At 38.2% G+C, this 27,902-nt stretch overlaps 1 protein-coding gene and 1 pseudogene across 7 annotated transcripts; both read right to left on the bottom strand.

Annotated features, from left to right (window-relative positions):
* Positions 1-369: 369 nt before the first annotated feature.
* Positions 370-27,902, bottom strand: CD55 (CD55 molecule (Cromer blood group)). 7 transcript variants are annotated; one of them, XM_054507960.2, is made up of 12 exons: positions 27,741-27,902; positions 26,765-26,947; positions 25,115-25,306; positions 24,622-24,721; positions 23,448-23,533; positions 19,711-19,899; positions 13,847-14,005; positions 13,133-13,198; positions 10,243-10,263; positions 4,651-4,720; positions 2,529-2,634; positions 370-1,663 (listed from the first exon to the last, which is right to left on the bottom strand). In XM_054507960.2, exons 1-11 carry the CDS (start codon positions 27,802-27,804, stop codon positions 2,532-2,534), a joined length of 1,233 nt encoding a protein of 410 aa, XP_054363935.1. In that variant the 5' UTR covers positions 27,805-27,902; the 3' UTR covers positions 370-1,663; positions 2,529-2,531. The 7 variants fall into 7 exon arrangements, 6 of the variants coding, with proteins under 6 accessions (XP_054363935.1, XP_045733079.1, XP_064450138.1 ...); XM_045877123.3 differs by having other exon boundaries at positions 13,133-14,005; positions 27,741-27,901; XR_006791172.3 differs by lacking the exon at positions 4,651-4,720 and having other exon boundaries at positions 13,133-14,005; positions 27,741-27,901.
* On the bottom strand, positions 21,779-21,878 carry LOC123847214 (U6 spliceosomal RNA; annotated as a pseudogene).

Raw genomic sequence — 27,902 nt, 5'->3', positions numbered from 1 at the left:
CTTCAACAGCAAAATAGATGAAGCAATATGACAAAATAATTATTGTTAAGTTTAGTTATGTGTGTATTCTAGCCTATTCCAACACTTCAATAGAATTAGTAAGATGACAGGAATGTATAATCATCTAGAAATTAATGTGATTGCCCTTAAGCAAACCAGTAACAAGTGACAACTCTAATATGAGAATATGACATGCTTGAGAAAGTACAATATGGTACAACTTCAAAGTAAATGAAAATGTTTCACACCAGGAGAAGCGAAGGACAGCATTCTAAACTACTTATGGGAGGAAGGAAAAGAATATCTTATTTAGAAATAAATTATTTATATCTAAGAAAATAAATTTCAAATACTACATGAGACAAAAAATGTGATCAATTATTTATTTCTACTTAGGGAAAATAAATTTTTCTTTACAGATCTTCTTGAACTTGTCTTGCTATACATGTAAAACCAATGCATTCACTGACATAAATAAATATAAATAAATTAATCTCAGTATTACAAAAGAATAAGATTTACAATGTGGCTATGAACATCTCACTTCAGAAATAGACTCTTTTCTTATGTTAATATCAAGGTATCTCTGGATAGTTTTAGAGACATTAAATTAATGAAGACACTTTTCACTCTTTCATAAGGGTCCTATTCTAAGAAGGAGACAAAAATAAAAAGATTGTCCTTAAACAAAACTATGGCCGATCCATCTTCCTTACAAGTGAGAGGCTAAGTCCTGACTGGGTACCTGTATTTGTGTGACAAAAAGGAAGAGTTATTCCTTTATTCTATATTTCTCCTTTGCCACCAGCTAACCCAAGTAAATCAACGCTCTTGAGTCACAAGCATGTTTTTCCTTTAAAATATTTTGCTGGGGTGCCTGGGTGGCTCAGTCAGTTAAGCGTCTGCCTTCAGCTCAGGTCATGGTCCCAGGGTCCTGGGATCGAGCCCCGCATCGGGCTCCCTGCTCGGCGGGGAGTCTGCTTCTCCCTCTCCCACTCGCCCTGCTTGTGTTCCCTCTCTCACTGCCTCTCTCTCTCTGTCAAATAAGTAAATAAAAAAAAAAATCTTAAAATATTTTGCTAACCCATTCAGGCTCATTTTAATGGAATGAGAAAAGAAGAAAATGCCTTACAGTCAAGGGTTATTTTATAATATGGTCCATCTCTCTTTGGCAGGTTTGCTCAGAAGAGACTGATTTTAGGTTTTTTGTTTCTTTCCAGTATCCAATGACTGTGATTAATTTTTAATTTTTTTTGTAAACAAAGGTAACTTTACACATCTAGTGAAAAAAAAATCACACATTTCCTTTTCTTCATGCTCACGTTCTAAGTATGAACAAACCTCTACACTTTCCTACACTTCGGGGAAAGTGATCACTCTAAATCTTGCAAGTTGTTCTATTTTCAAGAGGTTTGGGAGTGTCCCAGGACAGACTCGCTTCTCCTTGCTTCGTTGATTTTCCTGTGCAGCTTAAAGACAATGATAGTATGCAAAACGAAGAGCACTATTACGTTTATTTTGTCCACTCCTCCAGAAAGTCTAAGAAACTAGAAATATTCTGCATACTCGTGTGCACTTTCTTCTTAACTCTTCTTCGGCTAAATCGGCTAGCCAATGGTTACTAGCATCATAAACAAGACTGTCAGTGTTACACATGTGTGTCCTGAAAGTTAAAAAAGAAAGTTAACATCAAAATAATTTTATTGACTGATGCTACACATTAATCTTTTGGTTACTATGAGATAAACAATGAAAATTAATCGGTTAATGTGGCATGCAAAACAAATGCAAAATTAGTAAGTTATCTAACCTCAATGTGGACTTTAGAGTTTAATAGCTATAGCAACACCAACTAAAATATGACACTTGAGTTTTTTAGTTTCTTGAAATTAAGTAGCCAAGTTAGAATTAAGATACTTCCAGATTAAAAGTCAAAGAAAACCCCTGACATGTGCATTAGAGAAAAATTTCATCAAAAGACACCTCGAAGAAGACACAGAGAACGTTTCACAGATATGTTTATATTAAGTTATTTTTGTCATAATTTTGTATAACATAAAAGAGATGTAAGATCTATAAGCATGACTTAAAAAGATACCATAAAACAAATCTTGGTATTTCCAAACACTGGAAACTCTAAAAGCCACCAAGCAAAAAGGAGAAACAAATACAATACAAGCCAATCATCTCATGATGCGAACAGTCACATTGAAGGCATTCCTATTTGTAAGCCCTAACGTCTCCACCTTTTGGCTTTTCCCTCCAAATATTTGTGGCATTGCTAGCATCCAGTCATTTCAATAAACTGATTGCAAAACACAAGATGAGATGATGAGTGGAGAATGGGTGACATGTCATGCTAATGAGAGATCCAATGTGTTAGTCACTCAAGAAAGAAAAGCCAGTCTGACAAGATAATAGAGGTCTGAGCCCCTATTATCCTTGAACGGTCATGGATAAATCCTGCCCGAGTGGTACGGATGGACATTTTACAAGACACAGAAATGTGACTTCATAAAACCATATACCTTTTATGATTTACCAGAAGGTCTTACTTCTGAGGCATCACCAGTCACAGTTAAATTATGAAACATAACATTGAGTGCTTTGCTGTTTTCATGAGTGTAATAAGAGCTGAATAGTAGAGAAGGAAAACATAAATTGAATCATATAATTTTAATTTCAACCGAAAAGCAGTATCAGCATTTCCTTACAATCACATCCCTTTGAACTAAAAACTTACGGGAACCCTACATTTCTAAAAGAGGTTAAGTAAATCCTCTGATAGGCAAACACAAAGGATCACCAGGTGAAGGGACACGATCACCTTCACACTCATTAACTCTTTTCCCTGTCCCTATTAAGATCCAATTTTTAATTAAATCGGTATGAAATCAGGAGCATAACCAGGAATGTACAAAGTTAGCTCTTACCTTCAACAGCTTTTACTTCCAAAACAAGGCAAGTGGAGTGTTTTTTAAGTGCACATGAAAAAGGCAAATTCTTTCTTAGGGGTTTGCACAAGTTTCCTCTGATTCAGAAATAGAGGAATTTGGTTTACTGCAAAACCCCAATAAAATTCAAAACAAATATTCCCTCCTTCTACGTTTCAGCACTTTGCATCCCACTGAAACCAACATGGCCAATTATTTTCCTGAAAAGTATGTAAAGAAACTGAAGCTGCCCAGAGAGTGCCCAGTGAACTCCACATTCCTTCCCCACCCCTCTTACCTGCCAGGCCCCAGAGCATTGGCTTTGCAAGGTAAACCCACAATGCTCTAATTCAAAAGGAGAGCCAGAACAAGGGCAAGGAAGTACATAGGGTGGGTGGTTTACTTTTTTTCCCACAGTAGTTTTGCTCAAGCATCAGTACCAACTTAACTCACTTTATATGACTTCGAATTCTGTACATTTTTGTTGGACTCTAAACCACATTCTTAAAAAGTTTCTGAAACACCTGAACTTCTATTTTACTACATTTGGTATTAAGCATCTAGAATACTTTATTGGCAGTAAACAAATATCTATTTAAAAGCTCACAAGACCCAGTGGTCAGATAGTTTTACTAAAAGACTGAACCATTTGGTGACTTAAAGAACATTTACATACTTTAGCTTACAATAGGCTTCAATAATATTGTTAATTTAAGGAGAAAGGTAAGAAGAGTTCAGAGGGTAAAAAGTAGATAGCTCACATCACCCCTCAAATTAAAACAGGCCATTTAGTGACAGCATTAAAGCAGAGTTGTTTTTAATTAAGGGGAAAAAAAATAGGCAGTAGGGCAGTTTAGAAATAATTCAAGTTTATATAAACTCTACGGTAAGAAACAGTCAAATCTATAAAACAGAGGAGGGTCAATTTAAATAATCCTCTGTCTACAGAATAGGTTCAGAGCCAGCTATGACCTTATACTTAACACATGCACATTCAAGGCAGATCAGATGTTTCAAATAATACTGATTTTTTTTCCTATGTGCAGCTGTTCTACCATCCCAGGGCTTACCAATGTGCCAAGCAATGTTCTACCTTCTTTACAGGGGGCAATTCATTTGATCCTTACTACAATCCCCTGAGGCAGGTGATATACGCCCCCCACTTTACAAATAAGAAGCATCAGAGAAGTGAAGTTGCCCGTTGTCCCATGGCCCGTACTTCAGCCCAGGGATGATTCAAATCAAGCGGTCAGGCTCCTGGGCCCATCCTCTGAACCACGGGGCTGTTTTTAGCTGTTTCGGCATGTTTTCATATATCCAACTCAGAAAAAGGCCTGATCACAGGCAACCTGCCAAATCTATGAGAGGTTGATTTTTCCCTAGGTTTTTGCTTCTGTGTAACACACAGATCTTACCAGAAATTGTACTGAGTAGGGAAACAAGGTGAGTTGGTTAATAGATTGCAAAGCGAGAATGTGCTTTCAAATCACTTTCCTATGAAATGTTAATGTCCTTGAATCTACTGAAAAATTAACGAGAGAAGAAAAAAGACACAAAGTCTGTTTACCCAGGGCAGTAATGACAGAGAAAAGGAGTAAAGGGAGAGCATGTCCAAAAAGGCAATTAAGCTAAGAAAGTTACCTTCTGATATAGTGTCAAGTTTTACTGGAGAGAAGCTAAGAACAAATTTTTTTAAATCATCAGAATTTCTGCTCACCCTGATTTTCCATAGTGCCAGAAAATTTTGACTAGAATTAGGGTACCAATTATAGTACCAGCAACAAGTCCTTGAGGGGGAAAAAATTTGGTAACAAAGTTAATAGAAACATGAGCAAGTACATATACAATGCAGTTTCACAATGACAAGCACACCAGTTACGAGCCAAGTTAAAGAAAAACAGGAGACGTGAATTCTATTTTGTGTATGGCTTTCTTATGTCACAAGTTTGACAGTAAAAATTGCATGCTATTTATCCTTTCGGTCAAAGAAAAATAAAACAAAATATTTAAAGTATCACATACTCAAATAAGATGTGTTTAACCCATTGGAGAGGCTTCCGAAGGGTTTCAACCCCACCAGGCTCAATTTTAAATGCTTTGCTCATTGGTCATTCAAACATGACGACTGCGGGGGTGCCTGGGTGGCTCAGTCGGTTAAGCGGCTGCCTTTGGCTCCGGTCATGATCCCAGAGTCCTGGGATCGAGCCCCACGTCGGGCTCCCTGCTCAGCGGGGAGTCTGCTTCTCCCTCTCCCTCTGCCTGCCTCTCTGCCTACTTGTACTATCTCTATGTCAAATAAATAAATAAAATCTTTAAAAAAAACCATGATGACTGCATTATGTAATGTTAGCACTAGAAGGTATCTTAGAGTTCACATTGTGTAGATGAGTAAACTGAGTCTCAGAGAGATGAGGGCTACATATGTGGTTAATAGGAAGGCCATTTACTTTGTTCCTAGTAAAGATAAGAGCTATAGGCATTTCTCCATCACAGGAAAGGTAATATCACCTGTGCATGGAGGCTGAAACATATTTATGTTGCTTACAGAATATGCTGTTCAGTGTTTAGTCTGTTGTCGATACAATTTCATTTAGGAAAGCATTATTTTGAGATTAAATGCACTATTTTGAGTTGTATGACAGAAAAGTAATTGGTCAAATAAGTTGGTCAACAGTAATTTTTAAAGATTTTTATTTATTTTTTTGACAGAGACATAGCGAGAGCAGGAACACAAGCAGGGGGAGTGGGAGAGGGAGAAGCAGGCTTCCCGCAGAGCAGGGAGCCCGATGTGGGGCTCGATCCCAGGACCCTGGGATCATGACCTGAGCCGAAGGCAGACGCCCAACGACTGAGCCACCCAGGCGCCCAGTCAACAGTAATTTTTATAGTTTATTTTCACACACAGTCTTTCTTCTTCCAAACCACCCATGTGCCCTTTCTCTGTAACATTCTCAGTCTCCCTTTTCCTGCCTACTCCATCCTGCAATGTCCTTGAACTCTATTCTTTTGATCTGTATTGCAAAGGAAATTACAGATGACACTAGGAGAGCAACTGAAAGTAATGTGACCAAGTCACAAATTGGTTCCAAATCAGCAAACGCTCATGTCACACAATTGCACTGTCGTATGGATACATGATTGAAACAGCTATTTCTACCACAGGTAGGTTTTTACAGTATTTTACCCAATCAGTTTCTTTAACTGATTCCCTAGCACCATATCATTAGCTTGGAAAGACTGTATTCATAAAATCAATCATGGCTCCTCAAAAATTTGGGGTTCTTTTCCCTTCACCACTCCCATTTGTTCCACCATTTTCAATGGTTGTAAAACCATCCCATTTTCAATTTGAATGATAAATGAAGACAGAAAATTTTCAAGTGATCCAGAGTATCTAGATGGCTGAACCAAAATCTTATTCTTAGAACACTGATCAGCACATATATGTAATTCTAGAAGAATGTGTGCAGAGACTGAAAACTAAATAAAAACTGAGAAAGTTTTAAATAGGTTGTTCTTCCTTATAATCCTATTTAACATAACAGAATAAAGGAACTGAGGTCTGTGGACAGGTGAAGTCACACTGGAAAGAGGCTTTTATAGGAGGAAAAAGAATGTGCTTCAGTAAACCTTAAATTTTCAGATTTACAAATCAGAATTCAACCCCACTTCCTCGGCAACATCCATAGGACCCTTGAAGGGTTTTGTTATTATCATTGGATTTTCTTTGCCTCTGTATTTTTTAGGTGAGGGAAATTCAAATGCTTCTCTTGCCAGCCTAAGCAGATCAATGAAAAATTAGATGATTATGTTGTCTGATTTCTTAACTTCAAATAACTTGTAGGTAACTGAAGTTACTTATAATGGGATTTAAGTTCATCCTTCAGAGAGAAGGTCATAAGACACAGTGAAGACCTGATATAGCATCTGATGCATTTCAAAGTACTACTGATGATTCAAGACTCTTGAAAGTATGCCTCCATTTGGGCTAGTCTATACCATATGCCATATGCAGGTGGATGTACAAAGCCAAAGTTAATCAGCATGTGATATTTGAAGGATACAGAAAAAGCATTTTAGATATGTCACTGAGTAGTCTTTAATTTTTTTCTTAAATATTCCTTCAACTGACCTATTAATCCCCATAAGAGATTTATGAACATCACGATATAGGATTTCAGCAATGGTGGGGGGGGGGGGGAAGTAAAGAATCAGGACTACATTAATTGTCAAATTTGAGTTGTGCAGATTTTCACATAGGACAAGAATCTATCCTTTCAAGTGCTGGAGAAACGAGTCATCTGCCTCTGCTGAAGCGCCTAATAGATGTGTGACCTTGGGCAAGTTACAAATCTTGCAGAAATCATTCTTTCAGATTAAAAAATGGGACATAGAGGGGCTCCTAGGTGGCTCAGTCAGTTAAGGAGCTGCCTTCTGCTCAGGTCACGATCCCAGGGGCCTAGTATGGAGCCCAGCAGGGAGCCTGCTTCTCCCTCTGGGGCTCCCCCTGCTTGTGCGTTCTCTCTCTGTCAAATAAATAAAATCTTAAAAGAAAAATTAAAAAATTAAAAATGGGACATAGATACATTATGTTTTGGGAAGTAAAATAAAAATATAAAAATTTCAGTAGAGTACTTGCCACGCAGCAAAAATGCAAATATTACCTTAATAAAGGACTGTTCTTACTCTTTGGTGTGGCCAGAGGGAATGATAAAACTGTCAGAAACCCATTTTAGGGGGCTTCTGGGTGGCTCAGTCGTTAAGTGTCTGCCCTCGGCTCAGGTCAGGATCCCAGGGTCCTGGGATCGAGCCCCGCATCGGGCTCCCTGCTTGGCGGGAAGCCTGCTTCTCCCTCTCCCACTCCCCCTGCTTGTGTTCCCTCTCTCGCTGTGTCTCTCTCTGTCAAATAAATAAATAAATAAATAAATAATCTTAAAAAGAAAAAAAAGAAAGAAACCCATTTTAGGAAAATAATAGCGACTGCACTACATGACTGCTTTAAGTTAATATTTATTCAATGGTTAGCACTGTGCTGGAGTTTTCATATCTATTATCTCATTAAGCTTCAAAGACTTTAAACAGGGATCATAAATGAGAAAACTGGGACTCAGAAAGATTAAGTTCAATCACTTGGGTTGAATAATTACTAAATTAAAAAAAAAACAAACCAACAGGATTCAAACCAAGGTCTGGCTGACTCCAAAACACAAGCCTGTCTTCTTTACAATGTTGGCATAAAAAAACAGAAACAAAAGCAAATACAAAACTACATATAAAAAAACAAAAACAAAACGAAACAACTATATAGAGCATGTATTCTCAATGGGGGGTATTATCCCAAAAGGGTGAAAAGAAAAATCTTACTTTTCTGTATATAAAGTACAGATATACATACAGAATATAAATAGATTTACAGTATGTCTGTGGTAGTGAAATTTCACGGGGGGAGGGTGATTGGAAAATAAAATGTCTAAAAAGTTCCTTGAGGGGCAGAGGGCAATAATGAAAAAAAGGTTTTTGAGAAACAGTGATACAGAGCCAGTAGAATAGCTTTAGACCTCACAATAAAGTCTTCACTTACATGGCAAATAAGGGAGTTCTGAGATTAGTCAGTCTCTCTTTCTTAGCAGAATTAAACAGGAAAAAATTCAAATACTTCCAAAGTTCTAGTATCCTCTATATCACTCACTAACATTGCAGTGTAGTCAAGAAAAGCAATTTCCTTGTAAGTAGAGTTTGCTTATCTTTAAAATAAGAAAAGTGGCAGGAATAAAAGGCACAGCATAGGGAATTTAGTCGATGACATTATAATAGCTTTGTATAGTGACAGACAGCAGCTGCACTTGGGGTGAGCACAGCATAATGTACAGACTTGTCCAATCACTATGTCGTATACCTGAAACTAATACAACATTGTGTATCAACTACAGTCAAATTTTTAAAAAACTGATAAAACAAAAATGAGAAAAGTGACCCGATGCACAGAATAAATTGAAGAAATAAAGATAATTTTTAGGTTTATATTTTACAAGTATAAGATCCCAAAGAAAAATATTGCCATATGTCTGATTTAAGAGGGAAAGAGCTCTTTATTTTTGAGCACAAGTTAGAATTACATCTAACCCTAAGGGAAAGTTTCTGGGAGATCACATAGTACATACTTCAAGAATTTCAGAGAAAATAAACCCCTCAAACCTTCATTGGATGCCACTGAGCAGGTGAGAAAAAGCCCATCCACTAAACTCATCATTGTTAACATTAAATGATGAAATCATGAAGTTTTCCTTTAGAATACATTTATTTCTATTTAAAATATCAAACAAAGCGAATTCCAACTGTTCAAATCTTTCAAGATAAGTATTTTAGCTAAGGAGAGGTTCATTCAAAATATAAAAGAACTATAAATAATAATAATAATAAAAAAATACCTACTTTCAGCTTCAGTCCCTTGTCTCATTCATGCATGCATAGATAGGAGACCTTAGCTTACAAGGACATAATTTTAAAATATTCACTTTTTTTTTAAGCGTGTATTTTCCGTTGGGCATTCCTTATTAATATGCCAACTTAGCTGTATTGCTTCTTTTTTTAAAATTTTATTTTATTATGTTAATCACCATACATTACATAGCTGTATTGCTTCTCAAACATTTCTTTTATCATCTTCTTTAGGAGTTATTAATCTTCTTGTTAAAATGTATAACATCAAATAATATATTTATGAACAACAAAAAAAAATACTGGAATAAAGGCCAGAAGACATTGCAACACAGATATGTCCTTATTTCTATAGCAACAGAATAATTTTAAAGTTTTCTTTGCTTTAAATCACTGACAGGGAAGGGGAAAGGAAGAGAACGTAATCAAAGGTAGCATTCCGGTTTATTTGGAATAGAAGTCTAGAAACAGTCAAGGAGTAGTTTGTGAGTACTTAGGCAATACTTGAGGCTTAAAAACTGTATTGACAACAGCCTCCTTCTTGTTGTTTTTGGCCCCTAAAATGATGATGCATTGAGACAATAGGCATTCAAGGATACTTGATTGACTGGCCAAATGATTTGAAGTTGCCCTAAAATTACCCTGGAACAAGAACATGGTCGGGAATACTTAGGAACATACCGAGTACCTATTGGTGTCCACCAAACACGTCGATAAACTGCATTTACCTGTCTTCTCTTTGACACTCTTAAACATTTCATTTTAATAGTATTCCTAAGACAGTAAAAAGACAATATTCTCTTCCAGGAATATGGATTGTACATCCCACAGTGATGACAATTTTTTTTAACTGCTGAAGAACCAAACTTACCAATTGCAATGATGGCAGCATCTGAAGAAAAAAAAAGAAAAAAATAATTACAAAAATAAAAAAAAAATGTAAAGCCATTGATCTGCCAGCAATTTAACATATATATCCACAGAATGTACTTGAAAGTTCAAAAGTAACTCAGATTTTCATAACTAAAAGAAATAATTATAAATAAATTAATGAAAACAGTTGTATATTAACTTAGTCAAGAAACATATACACCAGTGCCTATATCTATTCAACAGAGTCAACACTATAAACATGAAACCTGATAAAGAGTGAGTGAATATTGAAACAAACACCATATAATTCAATTATATGACTTGATGGCAAGAAACAAATTTGAAAGCTTATATAGTAAATAACTGTGATCCAATCCTATGATCAAGAAACTATCACAAACTGAAGTCTCTCTCAGCAGACTCTATCAAAAGCTCAAATTACTTCATTTTTTACCTTTCAAAGACTACGAATGTGGCACTGCAAAAATTACTTTCAAATAAATATATTTATAATAATATGCTGCTCTCCTAAGTAGTGAATGGATTTATTCAAAATACCACTAAGAATAAGCGAAGAAAGCACAGGATTTAGAGTCAGCAAGTAGGTGTTTAACTCCCAACTTTCTCCCTATCAACTGGGTACTATATGATTCATACAAATTAATCTCTAAGCCTCTAGTTCATCACCTACAAAATGAAGCTGAAAAGGCTTATGTCGCAAGGTTGTGACAAGGATTCGTGTCCAAAGAGGTGAAGTGCATGGTGCATACAACTATAGTGTATACCCAGCAAGTGGCAGCGACTCCTTTCTTTTTCAATATGAGCAAAAAATGGTAAATGATATTTGAGGAATACATTAATTGCATAAAAGAGAGAAATCTGACCCCAAATACTGGTTGGACTTTCATCATAATTATTGACTCAGGTTTAGTTCATGTTTTTTTTTCAGGTTTCGTTTAAATTTGTTAAATTACCTTGTATTTTTTTTTTTTTTTTGTACAGAAAGAACTATTTCAACAAAGTTAGAGCTCTAACAAATTTATATTGGTGAAAGTGAGACTTCTTTCTCGTTGCCTTGCTCTATGAAAAATCAGATGTATTCAACCTAAAACTTTTAGGCCCAGAGAGGTCATGAAAATTGAAGAAGTCAGTAAACTCCCACAAGTGTTAAAAGTAATGAACTAGACCTAAAGGTGTGAACACAAGCTATAAAACTGATGTGGAGGGCCAAAAGCCAAGGTAGATAATAAAATATACAAGATACTGCTTATGTAAATTACAAAAAAAAAAAAAAAAAACCCAAACAAAACAATATCATGTACTACTAATGGATACACGTGTGCAAGTGTAAGAATTAAAACATAGATAGGATGCTTAAACACCAAGCTCAGGGCAGTCAGTGCTTCAGAGGGAGAGAAATGGAAATGGCACAACACAAAATATCTATAATGTTCAAATTCTTAAAAATAGCCAGGTAAGGGCAAAAAAGGCTTCAAGATAACAACTGTGAAATATATGAAATCATTATGAAAATATGGTCACAATGTGTCAAACTATTTAAAAAAAAAAACAACCCATGATTATTTGATGCCATCAAAGAATGACCAAAAGCGGGCAGGAATGGGTTAAGATTTTGTGCATGTGCATGTATTTGGCTTTTTACAGAAAGGAATCATGGAATATGCAAAGGAAATTTCAACAAGGATACCTGTAATGTTTCAAGCTCTTAAAAATTATCTGGGTGATGATGGCAAAACGGACTTCATCACAGCAATTATGAAATCTTGACAAAATATGGAAAAGCAACCATAACAATGATTTGAAGGCACTGGCTGGCAAACTAAGACAGGCAGAAATGGGTCAAGGCCAGAGAAGGGAGAACGGTATGGAATGAGGTTTGCATATTTGCAGTGAGGGAAGACCCTGGGCCATGCGGCATAGGGAGAAAATGCCAAGGTTGTACCGACTAAGTAAGAGGACAAGTCAAAGTATGAAGTTCAGGATCATTGACAGAGCATCTGGAACTTGAGGGGGCAAATTTGAGGGGCTGCTAATATTTCATTTCTTGACATTGGTAGTGGTTACACAAATATTTGCTTTAGAAAAGTTATTGCGCCATACATGGGTGTTTTATGCAGTGTGAGTGTGGGTGTGTGTGGGTGTGTGTTGACTTCAATTAAAAGGTTAAAACAATTTAAAAAAAATTATCTCTTGGCTCACAGTCCTGTTGAGATTTTCCAAGGAACAGAAAAAAAAAATAGGTATCTCTAATAGAGAATAAGAGTATCCATAAAAATTTTGGCTATCCATTAGGTAAGTTAATAGACAAGGGATCCTGGTAGCCTGAAGCAGCAGAAACTAGTAAGAAGGGTTTCATTCATTCACTCTACACGTATTTTTGAAGTCTACAACGTATTTTACTCCACTTCTACAAAAATTGTCATTTAAAGACCCCTGTGTAAATATAGACCATCTCAAAGAATTCTGTCTTTTCAGTTACTTAGAAGACATTGTTGAGATGCTTTACCAAATTAGCAACTCTATGGAATCTGGAGAGATCCTTCAGCATGCTTAAGGGATGGGTCTCTATCAACAAACCAGACCCAAAAAATGGCTGTAAGGATGGTACATATATTTGGTTCCCTAAAGGGTCTTGAAGAATTCAAGGACTACCTAAATCTCATATAAAAAACAGAATTTCTTTGCCAAGCTTAACTTAGCACTGTTTTCATGGAGCCCCAATCTTTTTCTACATTATTGCAAAATGTTGCACCCTAGCATACTCCCAATCTGCCTCTGAAGAAAGTCAAGAGCGTTAGTATGAAAAACTCTTCCCACCATAGCACCTTAGATCCCTACTCAGGAAAACCTGAGCAGTGTCAACTCACCTGAAGAGAGGGTCCCTTTTCCATTAGGTGTGCTGGTTGTCCTGGGAGTAGCTGAACTCTGTTTTGCTGTAATATGAGCAGAGGTCAATCTTTTTGTTGTATGGAGACCCTTAGTCACTGGGGCATGGATAACAGTGGACTTTCGTGTTGCTGGAAGACTCCGTGTAAATGAAGTTTTCGCTGTGGTGGATCTATGGGTTGCTGGCATGGCCTGTGTAGCAGAAGCATTTGCCATGATGGGATTCTGGGCTGCTGCTGGGGTCTCTGTAGATAGAGCATTTGATATGGGGGATTTTTTGGCTGTGGCTGAATCTTTTGCTGTGGTGGGTTTCTGAGGAGTTGATGGGGCCTTTGTAGCTGAAACATGTACTGTGTTGGGTTTCTGAGGAGCTGATGGGGCCTTTGTAGCTGAAACATTTACTGTGTTGGGTTTCTGAGGAGTTGGTAGGGCTTTTGTAGCTGAAGAACTTATTGTGTCTGGTTTCTGAGGAGTTGATGGGGCCTTTGTAGCTGGAACATGTACTGTGTTGGGTCTCTGAGGAGTTGGTAGGGCTTCTGTAGCTGAAGAACTTATTGTGTCGGGTTTCTGAGGAGTTGATGGGACTTCTGTAGCTGGAACATTTACTGTGTTGGATTTCTGAAGAGTTGATGGGACCTTTGTAGCTGGAGCATTTATGGTGGTGGGTTTCTGAAGAGTTGATGGGACTTTGGTACCTGAGACATTTGCTGTACTGGGTTTCTGAGTTGATGTAGCTTCAGAACCTGGAACATTCGCTGTGGTAGGTTTCTGAGGAGTTGATGTGGGCTTTGTAGCTGATACAATTACTGTGGTGGATTTCTGAACTGGTGGTGTGACCTTAGAAGTCTGAGAACCTTATATAGAAGAAAAATGTTAAAAAATATTAGCTAAATAATGCTGTCAAGTTAAGACTGAGGAACAAATTGCTTGCTCTATGAATTCTCTTTCTCTCTCCCACAAACACCTAAATATGAATATGACTTTCAGGAGACCAAGTCTAATTATGATTTTCCCAAGGAATTGAAATGCTGCAGGTTTTTGCTTTGATATAAATTATGCCTGTAGCCAACTAAAGTGGGTTTATACCAAAGTAGTACTGAGGTTCTTAAACTGTTTTCTATGTAAAGAAAAGAAACCAAAGTCAGAGTTGGTAGTGATCTCATTCTGTGACACATCCCAAATTAAGGTATTTTCTCTCACAAAATGTTTTCCTTTGCTCATGCCAAGACCAAAGAACCAAATAGAACCACTGGGCAGACAGAGATAATCACAACATAGTTCCTTTTCTCGATGCTTTCAGGACATGTTAGTCACCTTGGGAACTTGTTCTGTTTTACTCCTTTTTAAAAGTAATACAGTCAATCTGAAAAAAAAAAAAACAACAACTCTTTTTTTCCTCTTGTGCTGGTTACCAACGTGGCACGTATTAGTTTAGTTCTTCTTTGGATTGCAGATCAGGTAACAAATACCTGAAGCGCAACCTTTTTTTTTTTTTTTAATATTTTATTTATTTATTCATGAGAGACAGAGAGAGAGAGAGAGAGAGAGAGGCAGAGGGAGAAGCAGGCTCCCAAGGAGCAGGAAGCCCGATGCGGGACTCGATCCCAGGACCCTGAGATCATGACCTGAGCCGAAGGCAGACGCTTAACCATCTGAGCCACCCAGGCGCCCCTGAAGCGCAACCTTGATTAAGATCCTATTCTGAGAATTGCAACTCTAACCATTTTGTACAGTTTTAGGTCTTCAGGGCCTGTCGGCCTTTGGGCCACTTACAAACTCCCTCCTCAGGCAGCACTGAGAAGGGCGGCCTGCTTCACCACACACTGGAGACTGTGGGCAACTTCTCTAATCCTGCTAAGCTGCGATTTTCTCATCGGTACAGTGAGGATAAAAACAAAGCAGATTTGAGAACATTATTGTAACGACTGAGAGAAGTAATTTAGGGAAGTTATTTCACACAATGCCTGTCTCTGAAGGAGCGCATTTTACCATTCCAGTGAGCAGATGCCCACACCACCAGCATCACACCCTGCTCCACTCACTCAGACACCCAGCATCATTTACGTCTGCTTCCTGCTTTTCTTCCTCAGAGGACGGTGGGGATGGGACAGCTCACGGAGAAGACCTAGCCAGGAGAGTAGGACTGACACCCTCAAAAAATGGTACATGGTATTGTTAGGGTAAGATTGTATATGGACTTTTCCTCTAAGGTGCTCATATCATACATCTTATTCTTTGTCCCACCACGTTAGTTCTCATTTTTGAGCCAGAAGACGTACATGCTAGTAGAGTGTAAGTGTCCTGGAAATTGCTTTTCTCGTTGCCTTCTTGTTATTTGATGTCTAGTTTAATTCCATCGCCATCAGCGCGCTCCAGATTATTTCAATCTTCTGAACTACATTGTGATTTAGAGCCCAGCCTATGGGCGATGTTCCATGCACACTTGGAAAAACTTCTTCCATCTGTCCTTATAGGGTTCAATGCTCTTAATATGTCCATTTTTTAAAAGAAGTTTAACCGTTGCTTCTATATTCTTACTGATTTTGGGTTGCTTATTCTAACAGCTATTGAAATAGGGGTGTAGAATACTCAAACTCTAATCATGGATTTCTCTCTTTTTCTTTCTGTCCATTTTTTGCTACATGTGGATTGACGCTTTTTTTCTCCAGTGCCCATAGATCGCAGATTGTGATAGATTCCTGTTGAACAGACCCTATTTATCATTATGAACTGTTGTATCTTAAAGCATTCTTTGATATTAATAGAACTTCACCAGCTTTTTTTTTTTTTTTTGGTAACTATTTGCAAAATATATTTTTCCATCCTTTACTTTTGACCATTCAGTGTTCTTATCATTAAATTTTGTCTCTTGTAAACAGCAAATAGGATTTTTTAAAATCAGTCTGACAATCTTACTTAAATCACACTGTGTAATTATTGATAGAGTTGGGTTTATAGCAAACACCTTACTATCAGTTTGCTTTTCCACCCATTTATTTTATGTTCCCCTTCTTCTCTTGTTTCCTTTTGGATGAAGTGTTCATTATCATTCCTTTGTTAGCTTATGATTTATACTTTCTTTCACTATTATTTTCATGGCGGCCCTAGAGATTACAGTATGTATTAGACTATAAGTCAATTATGCAAATTAACATTTTTACAGCTTTTTAGTATTGCCAGAACCTCATAACTTTTAAATGCAATTTACCTCTTATTGCCTTTTGCTCTGTTGCTATTATACACTTGTATTCGACATACACATCAAACCCTAGAAGACAATGCATTTATCATTTCGTACAGTACCTATTCATGTACCTTTGCTAGTGTTCTTCATTTCCTCTTGCATTTTCATGTTTTACTTGGGATTATTTTCATTCTACTTGAAGGAATGCTTTTACTTTGTTGTTCTGTGCAGGTCTGGTCTTCTGGTGACAAGTTCCCATAGTTTTCGCATGAGAACATCTTCATTTTGCATTCAGTTTTAAAGCATATATTCATTGGGTAAAGACTCCTAGGTGAGCAGTCATTTTCTTATCCTTAACTTGGAGGATTTCTTCTCATTGTCTTTGGCTTCCATAATTTTTGTTGAGAAGCCTGTGGTCAGGTTTGGTGTTGCTCCTCTGAAGATAATGTTGTCTTTTTGTCTCTTGATGCTTTTATTATTGTTTTGAGTTGCCAAAATTTTTGCCATGACATGTTGGGAAGTGGTTTTATTTTTATTCTGCTAAGAGTCCCGAGAACCTTTGGAATGTGCTGATGTATTTCATCAGTTTGGGAGCATTCTGTCATCTCCTTGAATACTTCTGCTCCTCTTTCTTTCTTTCTCTGTCTCTCCTCTTAGCTAACCTATGCTAGAACAGTTTAACATGTCTCAAATATCTCCTAAAGTTTTATCTATGTTTTACATCCCCTCCTCCCCCAACCCCCCCGCTTTGTGCTTCTGGGCATTATTAATGAATCTTCTTTCTTGTTCCTAATACTGTGCCCAAATCACTGTTAAACCTATTGTGCTCTTCATTTCAGATTGTATATTTTTCAAAAGTTGTAGAATGTCTACTTTATTTTTATAGATTCCAGTTCTTTGTTGAAATTCTCTATTTCTCTTTTCCTTTAATACCTTAAACATATTAACCACTGATTTTAAAGTCCTCATCTGCTAACTCAATTATCTGGATCTCCTTTATCTGGATTTATTTTCCCCTGATTTGGTTATAATTTCTTACTTCTCTCCATGTCTAATAACTCTTTTATTGTATTACTGACATTGTATATAAAACATTCAGATGGTATGATCTTCCAAGAGAGTCCCCTTTTCTGACAGGCAGACTGGTTGGAGGTGATCACATCCTCAGCCCTGGAGGGACTGAGCTGGGTCTCAGCCTTAGTGAAACTCAGTCTACTTCTACTCTTGCCTCTGTTCCTTGGGAGTTGTCCCTCTGGGCTTTTCCTCGACAGCCTGGGAATCTTTGTTTCCTCAGCTCTGAGAAACTGTGGGAGATGCAGGTCTGTCCTTCAGGAGTCCCCAGCCCAGCAATCTTGCCTCCTTCCCCACATAGCTTCAAAATGGGCACAAATGTGTTAAGGGGGACAGGAGTGTATGCTTGATTCAAGCTTCTTCCTCTGATATTTGTTGCCCAAATACCAGAAGGATCTGAGAGACTGCATTTTGTACTTTGGAAGCTTTGGGTCTAACCCCCAGTCTCCCCCGCAGCCCAAGAAATCAGCAAATGGCCCTTGGGAAAAACTGGCTCTGCACTGAGGACCTCAATTTTCAGTATATTTTTCTAGCCCACCACAACCACTAAAAGCTTGGCCAGTTTCTCTCTTTCCTGGCAGTGGTCTTTTAAGTGGGTCACGATGGACCCCCAGCCCAGGTGTACCTCAGGGTGGCTTGCCTTCACTCTCGACCCCCAGGAATTCTAGTTCATTCAGTCCTGGTCGTTCCCACCCTTGTATCTCATGCCTTTCAAAATATGACTTAAAAAAAAAAAATCTATCCAGATTTTGTAGTTATTATAAAGGAAATACTGGCCTACCATGGCCTACTCGGGCACTACCCTAGACTTGTAAGCTCTAAATAACTGATAATTTAATAAAACAGGGGAAAATAAATATGGAGTGCATCACATAGCCAGATTAAGAAGCAAACACATATCAAATTTCTCCCATAATTAAATTAATTCAGACAATATAATGAAATTCTCACCATACAGTTGTCACATCTCCACTTCATAATAACCATTACCGTTAGGGGTGCGGAGAGCCAGCGCAGTGAAGCACTATTCCTGGGAGAGTGAACTGCTACAGTTTCTTTGGAAACAATGTTGGTAACGTCTGTCAAAAGTTTAATGCATGTCCCTTTGTTCCAGTAAGTACCCTGCAAAGAATTTACTGTACAAAATGCACTTGGCACACTTGTGCAATTCCAGATGCCCAATATTTGTTGCAGCATCTTTTGTAATAATAATCAAAAAACAAACAAACAAACTAGCTAGAATCAAAAACTAAATTTCCCTCAATAGGTTAAATAAATGATATATTCATACAACTGCTATGATTAAAAACATAAATATGTGTATGTATGTTTATTTTCTAGAATCAAATGCAAACATTTGTGAACGATGGTTACTTCTGAGAGAAGGACTAGGGACAGAGAGATTTTTACTTTACATTTTATACCCGTCTGCATGGTTTTAATATTACTTCCCTGTTGATGTAAGCCATTTATAACAAACAACTGTTTTCAACAAGCACTGATATTTAAAAATTCATGCTAACATAATTCCAAGTATAATTATAAAGGGAGCTCAAGTCACCCTGGCATCACATATCACATTGCTTAAATACCGCCTACTGGGATCACTATCTAGATCCCTCAGTTTAGTCTAAGGTTCCCTCCCAACTGAAGAAAATAAACCATTTTATTTACTTTTATATTAATATTAACTTATTGAAGGGGATATGGTAAGAAATAGCAAATGCAAGCTAACTCACTAAAAACATGAGACATGTTACTTCTTAATCTGGCTATGTGATACATTTCATATTTATTTCCCCCTGTTTTATTAAATTATCAGTTATTTAGGAGCTTACAAGTCTAGGGTAGTGCCCAAGTAGGCCATGGTAGGCCAGTATTTCCTTTATAATAACTACAAAATCTGGATAGATTTTTTTTTAAGTCATATTTTGAAAGGCATGAGATACAAGGGTGGAAACGACCAGGACTGAATGAACTAGAATTCCTGGGGGTCGAGAGTGAAGGCAAGCCACCCTGAGGTGCACCTGGGCTGGGGGTCCATACATACACTGTGTGTGTGTATGCATTTATTTATTTATTCATACATTACCACATATTCTCCATATCAGTGTTTCTCCTTCCTTGGAAGTCATAGACCCCTCTAAGAATCTGATGAAAAATTGCACCCCCCCAGAAAAATAAAAATACATATATGTACCACATTTTCCATTCATTTCTCAGGGAGTTCATAGAATCTCTGTAGCCCATATATAGACCTAAAGGTATAAATAAAACAAAAATACAACAATGCAAACTCATTACCTTTGCATTCAGGTGGCAGGCCACTCCATTCTCCTTGGTCACCTCTAACAGTACAATAAATAGAGTTCTCTCCGATCAGGGTGAAGCTTTCATTACATCTATATTTTATAGCCTGTTGATACACATAAGTGTCCCGTGGATCCAGAATGAATCCATTGCTAATTTCTGGTGGTTCTGGACAGAAAATTTCTTTAAAAAAAAGTCCAACATATTTTACATTAATAAAACTGCCAATTACTTACTTTAATAAGTAAGATTAAAACATGTTAAATAACTTATTTAAAAAAAGTAAAAACCTACCATTTTTCTAAATTCAGCATTATCAACCAGGGAGCTTAGAAATACCTATTAAGTAATGAGTAGTGTATTTGGAGCTCTGGATACAAATGGTGTAAAACATGAATGCTAACTTTGAGACCAATGTATAGAAATAAGATCTAGAACATATATGTGAAGCAAAAATTACAATAAAGTCCTCACACATTACATATCAAATTGTGCTAGAAAAAGCCCATACTGCCGGAGTTCAGAGGTGAAAGCAGGGCAGAGATGTTAAGGAGGAAATAGAACTTGAGTGTAATACTGAGACATATCCTTCTGCTAAGAGAGCAGAGCAGAGGGCATTGCTCTGCGTTCCAGGAGGAAATGATGCCAAATGGAAGGAGCCTAGAAGTCAAGTGGCATACTTGGGAAATAGGAACAGATGATTCTGACAGAGTGAAATATCTGAAGTGTCAGGATTACATTTTGACTTTCAGGATCAAATTTTGTTAAGCATACATTGACGCACAGCCTTTTACTTAAAGTAAACATATTGAACAGCGGCACTCGGAAAACCGTGCTAGAGGCCCCTCCTTGGCAGTAGCCCTGATAAAAAATGCAATGGATCCACATTGTCTAGAGCCAGGAAAGCAATGTGATCATGCGTGTACATCAATTATGTTACATCGAGTGGCCTTAAGTAACCAGAGACTATTAGCAAACTGATACGTTACTTTTAAGCCGCTGACCAAAGCAAGGAACAAGAGGCTAATTGGCTTTACATGAGGCTAAGGTGCAGGCCGCCTGCACATCACCATCAGTGCCGTTCAGAGATTTTCTGAGCACCCAACACATACCAGGCGCTGTTCCACAAATGGAATTGCAAAACTAAATAAAATACTAAGTCGTAGGTGTTAAAATATAGTGAGAGTGGCGCGTGGGTGGCTCAGTTGGTTAATCGGCTGCCTTCGGCTCAGGTCACGGGGTTCTGGGATCGAGCCCTGCCCTCTCCTGCTCCCCCTGCTTGTGCTCTCTCTCTCTGTCAAATAAATAAATAAAATCTTAAAATAAAATAAAATACAGTGACAAAAAAGATTCAAAGATTTTCATTTTAATACAAAAGAGCGAGGCTTTCACAGAAGCGTGCACCATGGCGTGGAAAGAGAGAACAGTTAGCCAGCGAGGAGGTCAGGAAAAGCTTTTAGAAGGTCTATCAGAGCAAACTCTTAATAAGCAAAGAAAAGAAAAGAAACAAAAGAAAAAGAAAAGCTAAGCAAAGAAGGGGCTGAAGGACATTCTAGGCAGGGGCAGTAGCAGAAGGAAAGATGTAGGGAGGTTTGCATGGATAGAGCATAGAGTATGAGGGCAAGACATGAGTGTGAAGTGGGGAGACCATGCCAACCCTCGTATGCTTTACTAAGGAGTTTGGACTTTGTACGTGATGAGGAGACGTGTAAGTTTAAGACGGAAGAGATAAGTCACATCTGTGTTTCAGATGGATCACTCTGGGTAGAATGTGGATGAAACATTAACAGTCCCAAGAATGGAGGCCAATGCAATCAGCATCACCTTTGAACTCAGGCAAGTGGGACTCCTGCCCCAGCTCCTACGCTTTAAGAGGCTACGGCCCTCTTCTGACTGTGCTTCTCCCTACCAGTGGGGTATCTGCAGGGCTGTGGGTATGCTCCCTGAGAGCTCTTCCCCCACCCCACTGTAAATTCTGCTCTAGGAACTGGCCCTCGGAATTCCCCCCTGCAGGGCCTGAAAGTGTCCCTTCTCCCAGTCAATATTCTTTTTTTTTTTTTTTTTTAATATGGAACACTACAAATTTGCGTGACATCCTTGAGCAAGGGCCATGCTAATCTTCTCTGTATGGTTCCAATTTTAGTGTATGTATCACATGGTCCTGATTGTTATGTACACCTGTAGTCCAAAGTTCAGTGCCATGGGGGTGGGGGGAGGTCCCCCAGGACATGACTTGGGCGTGTGGGCCATGTTGTGCATTTACATGCATCAGAGGCTTCTCACAGTGCCAGAAGGGGATGCCTATTTGAGTAAGTTTGCTGTCCAAACTCACTTTAGTATCATTTACAACATCCCTTGCTAGATGACGGAAATGGGAAAGGTGGGTGGTGGGTAGTAATGCTGAAAATTTCGAAGTACTAATAATGAGAAAAAGGGGAAGTAGCAGACATAGGAGGGTAGAGCTCAAGGTGGTGTGTGGTGTAGGAGGGTATCTGGGTGTGACCAGCTTACACCTGCAAGCTCTTGGTTGGCAAGACTTCATTTTATTTGTCTTCATATCAACTGACCCCATACATTTCCTACCGCAGTGTGTCAATCAAGACACTCTTGTCAAATCCACTAAGTCTAGTCTCGTTTTCTGCTCCTAATAACACCCAAAACTTGACCTTAGCGATAATTTTAGCAAAGATGGGAGAAACAATAAAGCCTACATTTTTAAACGTTGCATTTTTTTTCTTAAGAAGAAAAAGAAATATGCTGCACATATTTTACTCCTCTCAATTTTCAGGAGACATATGCCTCTAGTGGATATAAATTTGACTGGATACATGCATTTATGATACTATTTCTATGTCCTAATCTCCCTCTAAGAAGATAAGATTTTCAAGTGCAGAAATCATATTTCTTCTTTATTGTATAACCTTATTTCTCTAATCATGAAAAATCAATCCCATTTCAAAACATTTATAGATAATTAGCTCACTTCATAACCCTAAAAGAGGCAACACTGAGTCCTAGAAAAATGATGGGTTTGATGTCCAGAGATCTGGGTTAAATGCCTTCTCTTGCCATTTATTTTGGGATGTAGGTTCAGGTCATATAGACTCTCTGATCAAGAGTATTTTAATTCATAAAATTAAAAATTATGGGGAAGAAAAACCCTGTATCTATTTTGCTTGATTGTTAGAAGGAAAGGTAGGATAATAAATGACCAACCACAATATACACCTGTTTGCTGGGGTTTTGTTTATTTGTTTTGTTTGTTTGTTTATTTGTTTGTTTTGGAGTTTGTTGGGTTTTTCTAATCCTTTATCTCTGCAGCTAATAAATTAAGAAACATTACTAATAAAGATCTTTATTTTTATTTTTTTAAAGATTTTATTTATTTATTTGACAGAGAGAGACACAGCAAGAGAGGGAACACAAGCAGGGGGAGTGGGAGAGGGAGAAGCAGGCTTCCCGCCAAGCAGGGATCCCGATGCGGCTGGAGCCTGATGGGGGGCTCGATCCCAGGAGTCTGGGATCATGACCTGAGCTGAAGGCAGACGCTTAACGACTGAGCCACCCAAGTGCCCCACTAATAAAGATCTTTAAATTAGCTAAGACACTCCTACACTGGAAGTGGGGGGTACTACAAATACACAATGTGGATAATTCTTCATGAGAGAAAGTAATTTACCATTCACTATTCAGCCTCACACTAGAGTGCTTAGGTTTTTTTTCAGTCTTACCTTGGCATTCGGGAAATGGATCACTCCACCCAACACCCTCGTCTACAAGGGAACAGTAACTAGAAGTTTCACCAACTAGCCTGTACCTAAAGCAATGAGGGGAGAAAAAAAAGTTAGGTTTCATCCACACGTTTGGCTTCCCTTAAGTTCTCCAAAATATCATCTTAAAATATTTACTACACCAGTAGATGGAGACAAAACAAGTTGATCAAAGTTCACATGGCAGTTTAAAGGAAAAGAAAAAATTAAATTAAAAAAGGTGATATACAAAGGATACAAAAGTATAAGACATACAAAACGTTTTTTATTTGGGTGGGGTCCACATGGGAAAACAGGAAAGTATTTTGAAACATTTTAAAGTGATATAGATGCTTGAATATTTTATATTTCTGAATTCTAAAAGATCAACAGAGGCTTCATAGAATAATAGAACATATTTATATTTTAAGGCTCAAAGTACTCCCCAGATTTGATATTAATCATATTAACGATCCAAGCATCTCTGTTGCGTACAGGAGACACATGATGTTGATATTTTTATTTTATAAAGAGCAGGTACACACACACACACACACACACAGAGTAAAATATCATAATTCAATATGCAGATATTTAATGAGAAAATGAACATAAAGTTTCCAGCAGTCTCTGAGACACTGATGATACCCAAAGAGTGAGTTCCTTTTCCCTATATAGAGAACTTAGAAAAGACCTCAGGTCAGCATGATATTTTTATACTAGGAGTAAATGTTTTTAACACATAATATTTTGCAACAGGCAGTTTGCATACAGAAAAAAATGCAAATTCATTATTTAGGTAAAGTAAGGATTGGTTTCACTTGAACACTTGAAGGATATAATTTCTGCAAGTGCCAACATATTACAGGTTTTTCCCTTTACTAGTCACATTTAAAATTTTATAATGAATCATATACCTACTGAAATCTAACAAGTGAGAGAATTTGGTGTTATAAAAAATTGTCCTTTCTTGCCCTCATTTTATTAAATTTAACCATGATGAGCTCATGATGAAAGATCTTTGAGCAAAGGAGTTGTTTTATAGAGACTAGCTTGTAAACACTGACCACAAGTCTAAAAACTTCCATCTTAAGTCCTAATTTGTTTTTACATTTGTTAAATATAGAGTATAAATACATAGTATGCCAAAACTTACCCCTCGTTACATGAGAAGGAGATAGATGAACCATATAATAGGTCAGTGGGTATGCTGACATGGCCATGTCTTAAATCTCCAGGATTAGGACATGATTTTTCTAGAAGAGAACACAAATTGATTTTTTTTTCATTAAATTATCAGGCACTTCTATGCAAATTCATCATCTGAACTATTGACATTTCTTATTCTTAGACTTTTTAAAATCCTTCCTTCATTTTGTAAGTTTCAAATAAAACACTATATTTAGAATATATGCTTATTACATCTTAGGTAACCTTAAACAAATTAAATGTGAATAAATTAATACTCCCATCTCACAAGTATTTAGTTGGCCTAATTTAGAACAAAATTATAAAATTACTCTAATGGTTCTTTTCAGAATCATTCAAAGTAATAATATGTACACATGGACTTCCAGCATGAATGAAGGAAGAAATACTATTTCCCCAAACACCATATGATTACGAATACTCTGTAAAATTATACTCACTTTTACAAAATTCATCTGGTTTGGACCACGTAAAATTCTGAAGGCAAGTTAGTTTTCCTGAGAGAAAACGGTCCCTTCGGAAGCCAGGTCGGCATTCATATTCCACAGTGGAACCCGCTGGGAAATAATTCTGTTTGGTAAAAGACTTTTTGAGAGATGCAAAAAGTAGCCTGGTTGGAACGTCACAGCTACCTAAAAGTATTAGGAAAAGCAACAACATAACTAATATCACCTTATTTGATAATCTGTGTTTAATTATCCAGAATTATTTGGTCCTTACATCACCCCTTTTTCTACACTTCTTTGTACATATTTGATATTTAACTATATAATAATATCACTACAACATTCACAGTATGTCAAGCACATTCACGTATATACTTCTATTTCCTAATTAGTAAATTTGGTACCTAGATATCACTATGCCTACAACTCAGGAAATATAACACATTTTAGTTGCCTGGCACAATTCTGCCACTGACCCTTACCTGCCCAAAGGAGGACAGGGGTGAGAGGAGAACCGGTATTTCCTCAGACCCCTGGGGCTAATGTCCTGAACAACAATAACAGTAACAACAATAGCTAATATTTATTGAATATTTCTAAATGTTTTATATGTATAAACTCATTTCATCCTCACAACAACCCAGAAGGCCACAGATCAGGTGAACCAGGGGTGTACATAAAAGTATTTATAAACGGTAAACACCTGGGCCAATGTGATTGTGGAGAGGCATGGTACAGTGGAAGGGACATGGACTTTATAGTCCAAAGACTCAAGTTTGGACCCTGGCTCTCCTGCATAAGAACGGCTGATTTCAAGAAGTTACTTGACTTCTGGGGGACTATTTCCCCAGACTACCTCCTTACTGAAAAATGGGGGTAAGAGTCCCTACTCCACTCATGGGGTTGTCCACTTATGAAGGAGTCAATGGAGTCAGCTATGTAGAAGCATTATAAACTCTAAAACATGATACACGTGCAAAGGCTTAAGTACTTCAACCACTGCCTTCTATCCTGCACACACAGAACCCAAAGGTTCAAGTTGATTTCACACTGGTTTCACAAAATACTCGTGGCAGTTTCTATATTTCCTGTACCTTCTATTACTCCAGGTTGTCCAAAGCTAGGAACCAAGTGTCATCTTTATCTTTACTTGTCTCTGTCAAAGTTAATATAGGACTATGCATCTAGTGATAGATTTTGAGGGAAATACAGAGAACTTTTTAAAATGCTACCACAGAGTTGTATTTGGTGAGTCCTACTTTACAAAATGAAATTTAAGAACACAGAAGACCTATGTTATGTGTCGCGAGGTGATTGCCAAACATCTTCATATATAATTTACATCCTAAATTGTACCTATTGTTTATTCTGTCTATTAGTTCAGGAGGTACAGCATTAGGTGGGGGCAGGGGGTGGGGCAGAGAACAACAACAGAAAGTCCAAACCTGTTAATGAAGAAGCAGGACCTATTCTGGGAAGTAATGTGGTCAGTTAGCTGCAGTGTGAAGTGCCAGGTATATATACCCTGGGGTTTCCTAATGCTTGAAAACTATCAATTACCACTCACGCTGAAGAGGGATAAAATTAAGCTAACAAGATACATTCCATTCCCGTAACTTATATATACAAAAATGAAGAACTTACGGCCACAAAATTCTGCCATCTCTGACCATGTATTGTTGAGACAGACCACTGAATCGGCCCTGCCAGGAACCTTTACAAAGCCTTCATTACATTTGTATGTTACTGTGGTTCCTTCTTGAAAACTCAAGAGATCTCCCAAAGTTGGTTGGGCATTAGGTACCTCTGGGGGAATGTTGCAGGCACCTAGGGAGGAAAAAAGAAAAAAAGAAAAGAAAAAACAGAACTGAAGGAAATAACACTTTTCACTTCATAGCAACATTCCTTTTGCAAGAGGAGTAAGGGAAGCAGCCAAGGCTTTTGATGCACAGGTAAGGTTTCCATACAGTGCTGAACCGACATACCAAGAATTTGCTAGGCTGCCTGTCTTGTCAATTAATTCAGTCTCAAAATAAGGACAGAACCAACCTCTCCCTTTCATTATTAAAAAAAAAAAAAAAGAGTGGTTTAGAATTGGTCTCCACATGGATACTGTTACTAAGCACACAATAAAGACAGACGCCCCCGTGGAACGTTCCACCTGGAAGACAAGATATGCTAACGGGTAGCGCCCCGTGCAGCACGTTTAAGAGGTGACAGTGGTCAACTCTGGCCTCCCACCCTTCAAAAGATGTTGGGGGATTCAGAATTCACTCTTTGAGCCCTGCCCTTCGGCTTCCCCAGGTTTGGCTGCTCCGCAAACTCAGCCCGCGCTTCCTCAATGGTCCCCTCCTCACTCCTGAAGCCGTGCTAGCTGGGGTCCAGCACAGCAAGACCCCACACTGCAGGACAGCCCGGAGATCCTCTCCCTGTCCCCAAGGGATCGTGCCAGTAGGAGCTCCGAGCCTTAAGGGTAGAGGATTACGGGAACGATCTACCCATGCCCACATTCTTCACCTCCCCGGTCCCCAGACTTCCCGGTCGTCGCGGAGACGGACCCAGCCCCTCCCACCAGCCTAAGGGTTCCCCTGGCGGGGCCGGACCCCCAGCCCCCGCTCACCCTGAGCCGCAGGTGGACCCAGCAATAGCAGCAGCAGGGGCAGCGGCCCGCGGAGAAGGTACATGGCGCCCAGGGCCCGGGATCCGGAGTAAGTGGAAGCGGGCTCCTGCAAGGAGCTGTAAGCAGCAGCCGCGCCTGGCTATGGCCCCAGGCGAGTTAAAT

Source organism: Mirounga angustirostris, unplaced genomic scaffold (genome assembly GCF_029215605.1).
Source record: "Mirounga angustirostris isolate CCGP_5_RB_7025 unplaced genomic scaffold, mMirAng1.0.hap1 SCAF_6, whole genome shotgun sequence".
NCBI classification, from domain to species: domain Eukaryota; kingdom Metazoa; phylum Chordata; class Mammalia; order Carnivora; family Phocidae; genus Mirounga; species Mirounga angustirostris.
The sequence above is the reverse complement of the archived record's forward strand: the minus strand, read 5'-3'. Positions and strand labels throughout refer to the sequence as shown.

Coding starts and splice junctions, on each gene's coding strand:
- CD55 (XM_064594066.1), bottom strand. CDS start 27,804: ATGTACCTTCTCCGCGGGCCGCTGCCCCTGCTGCTGCTATTGCTGGGT. Junction 26,948..27,740: donor GGGTCCACCTGCGGCTCAGG/GTGAGCGGGGGC, acceptor TTTCCTCCCTAG/GTGCCTGCAACATTCCCCCA. Junction 19,900..23,447: donor TCCATTTCCCGAATGCCAAG/GTAAGACTGAAA, acceptor TTTTTTTTAAAG/AAATTTTCTGTCCAGAACCA.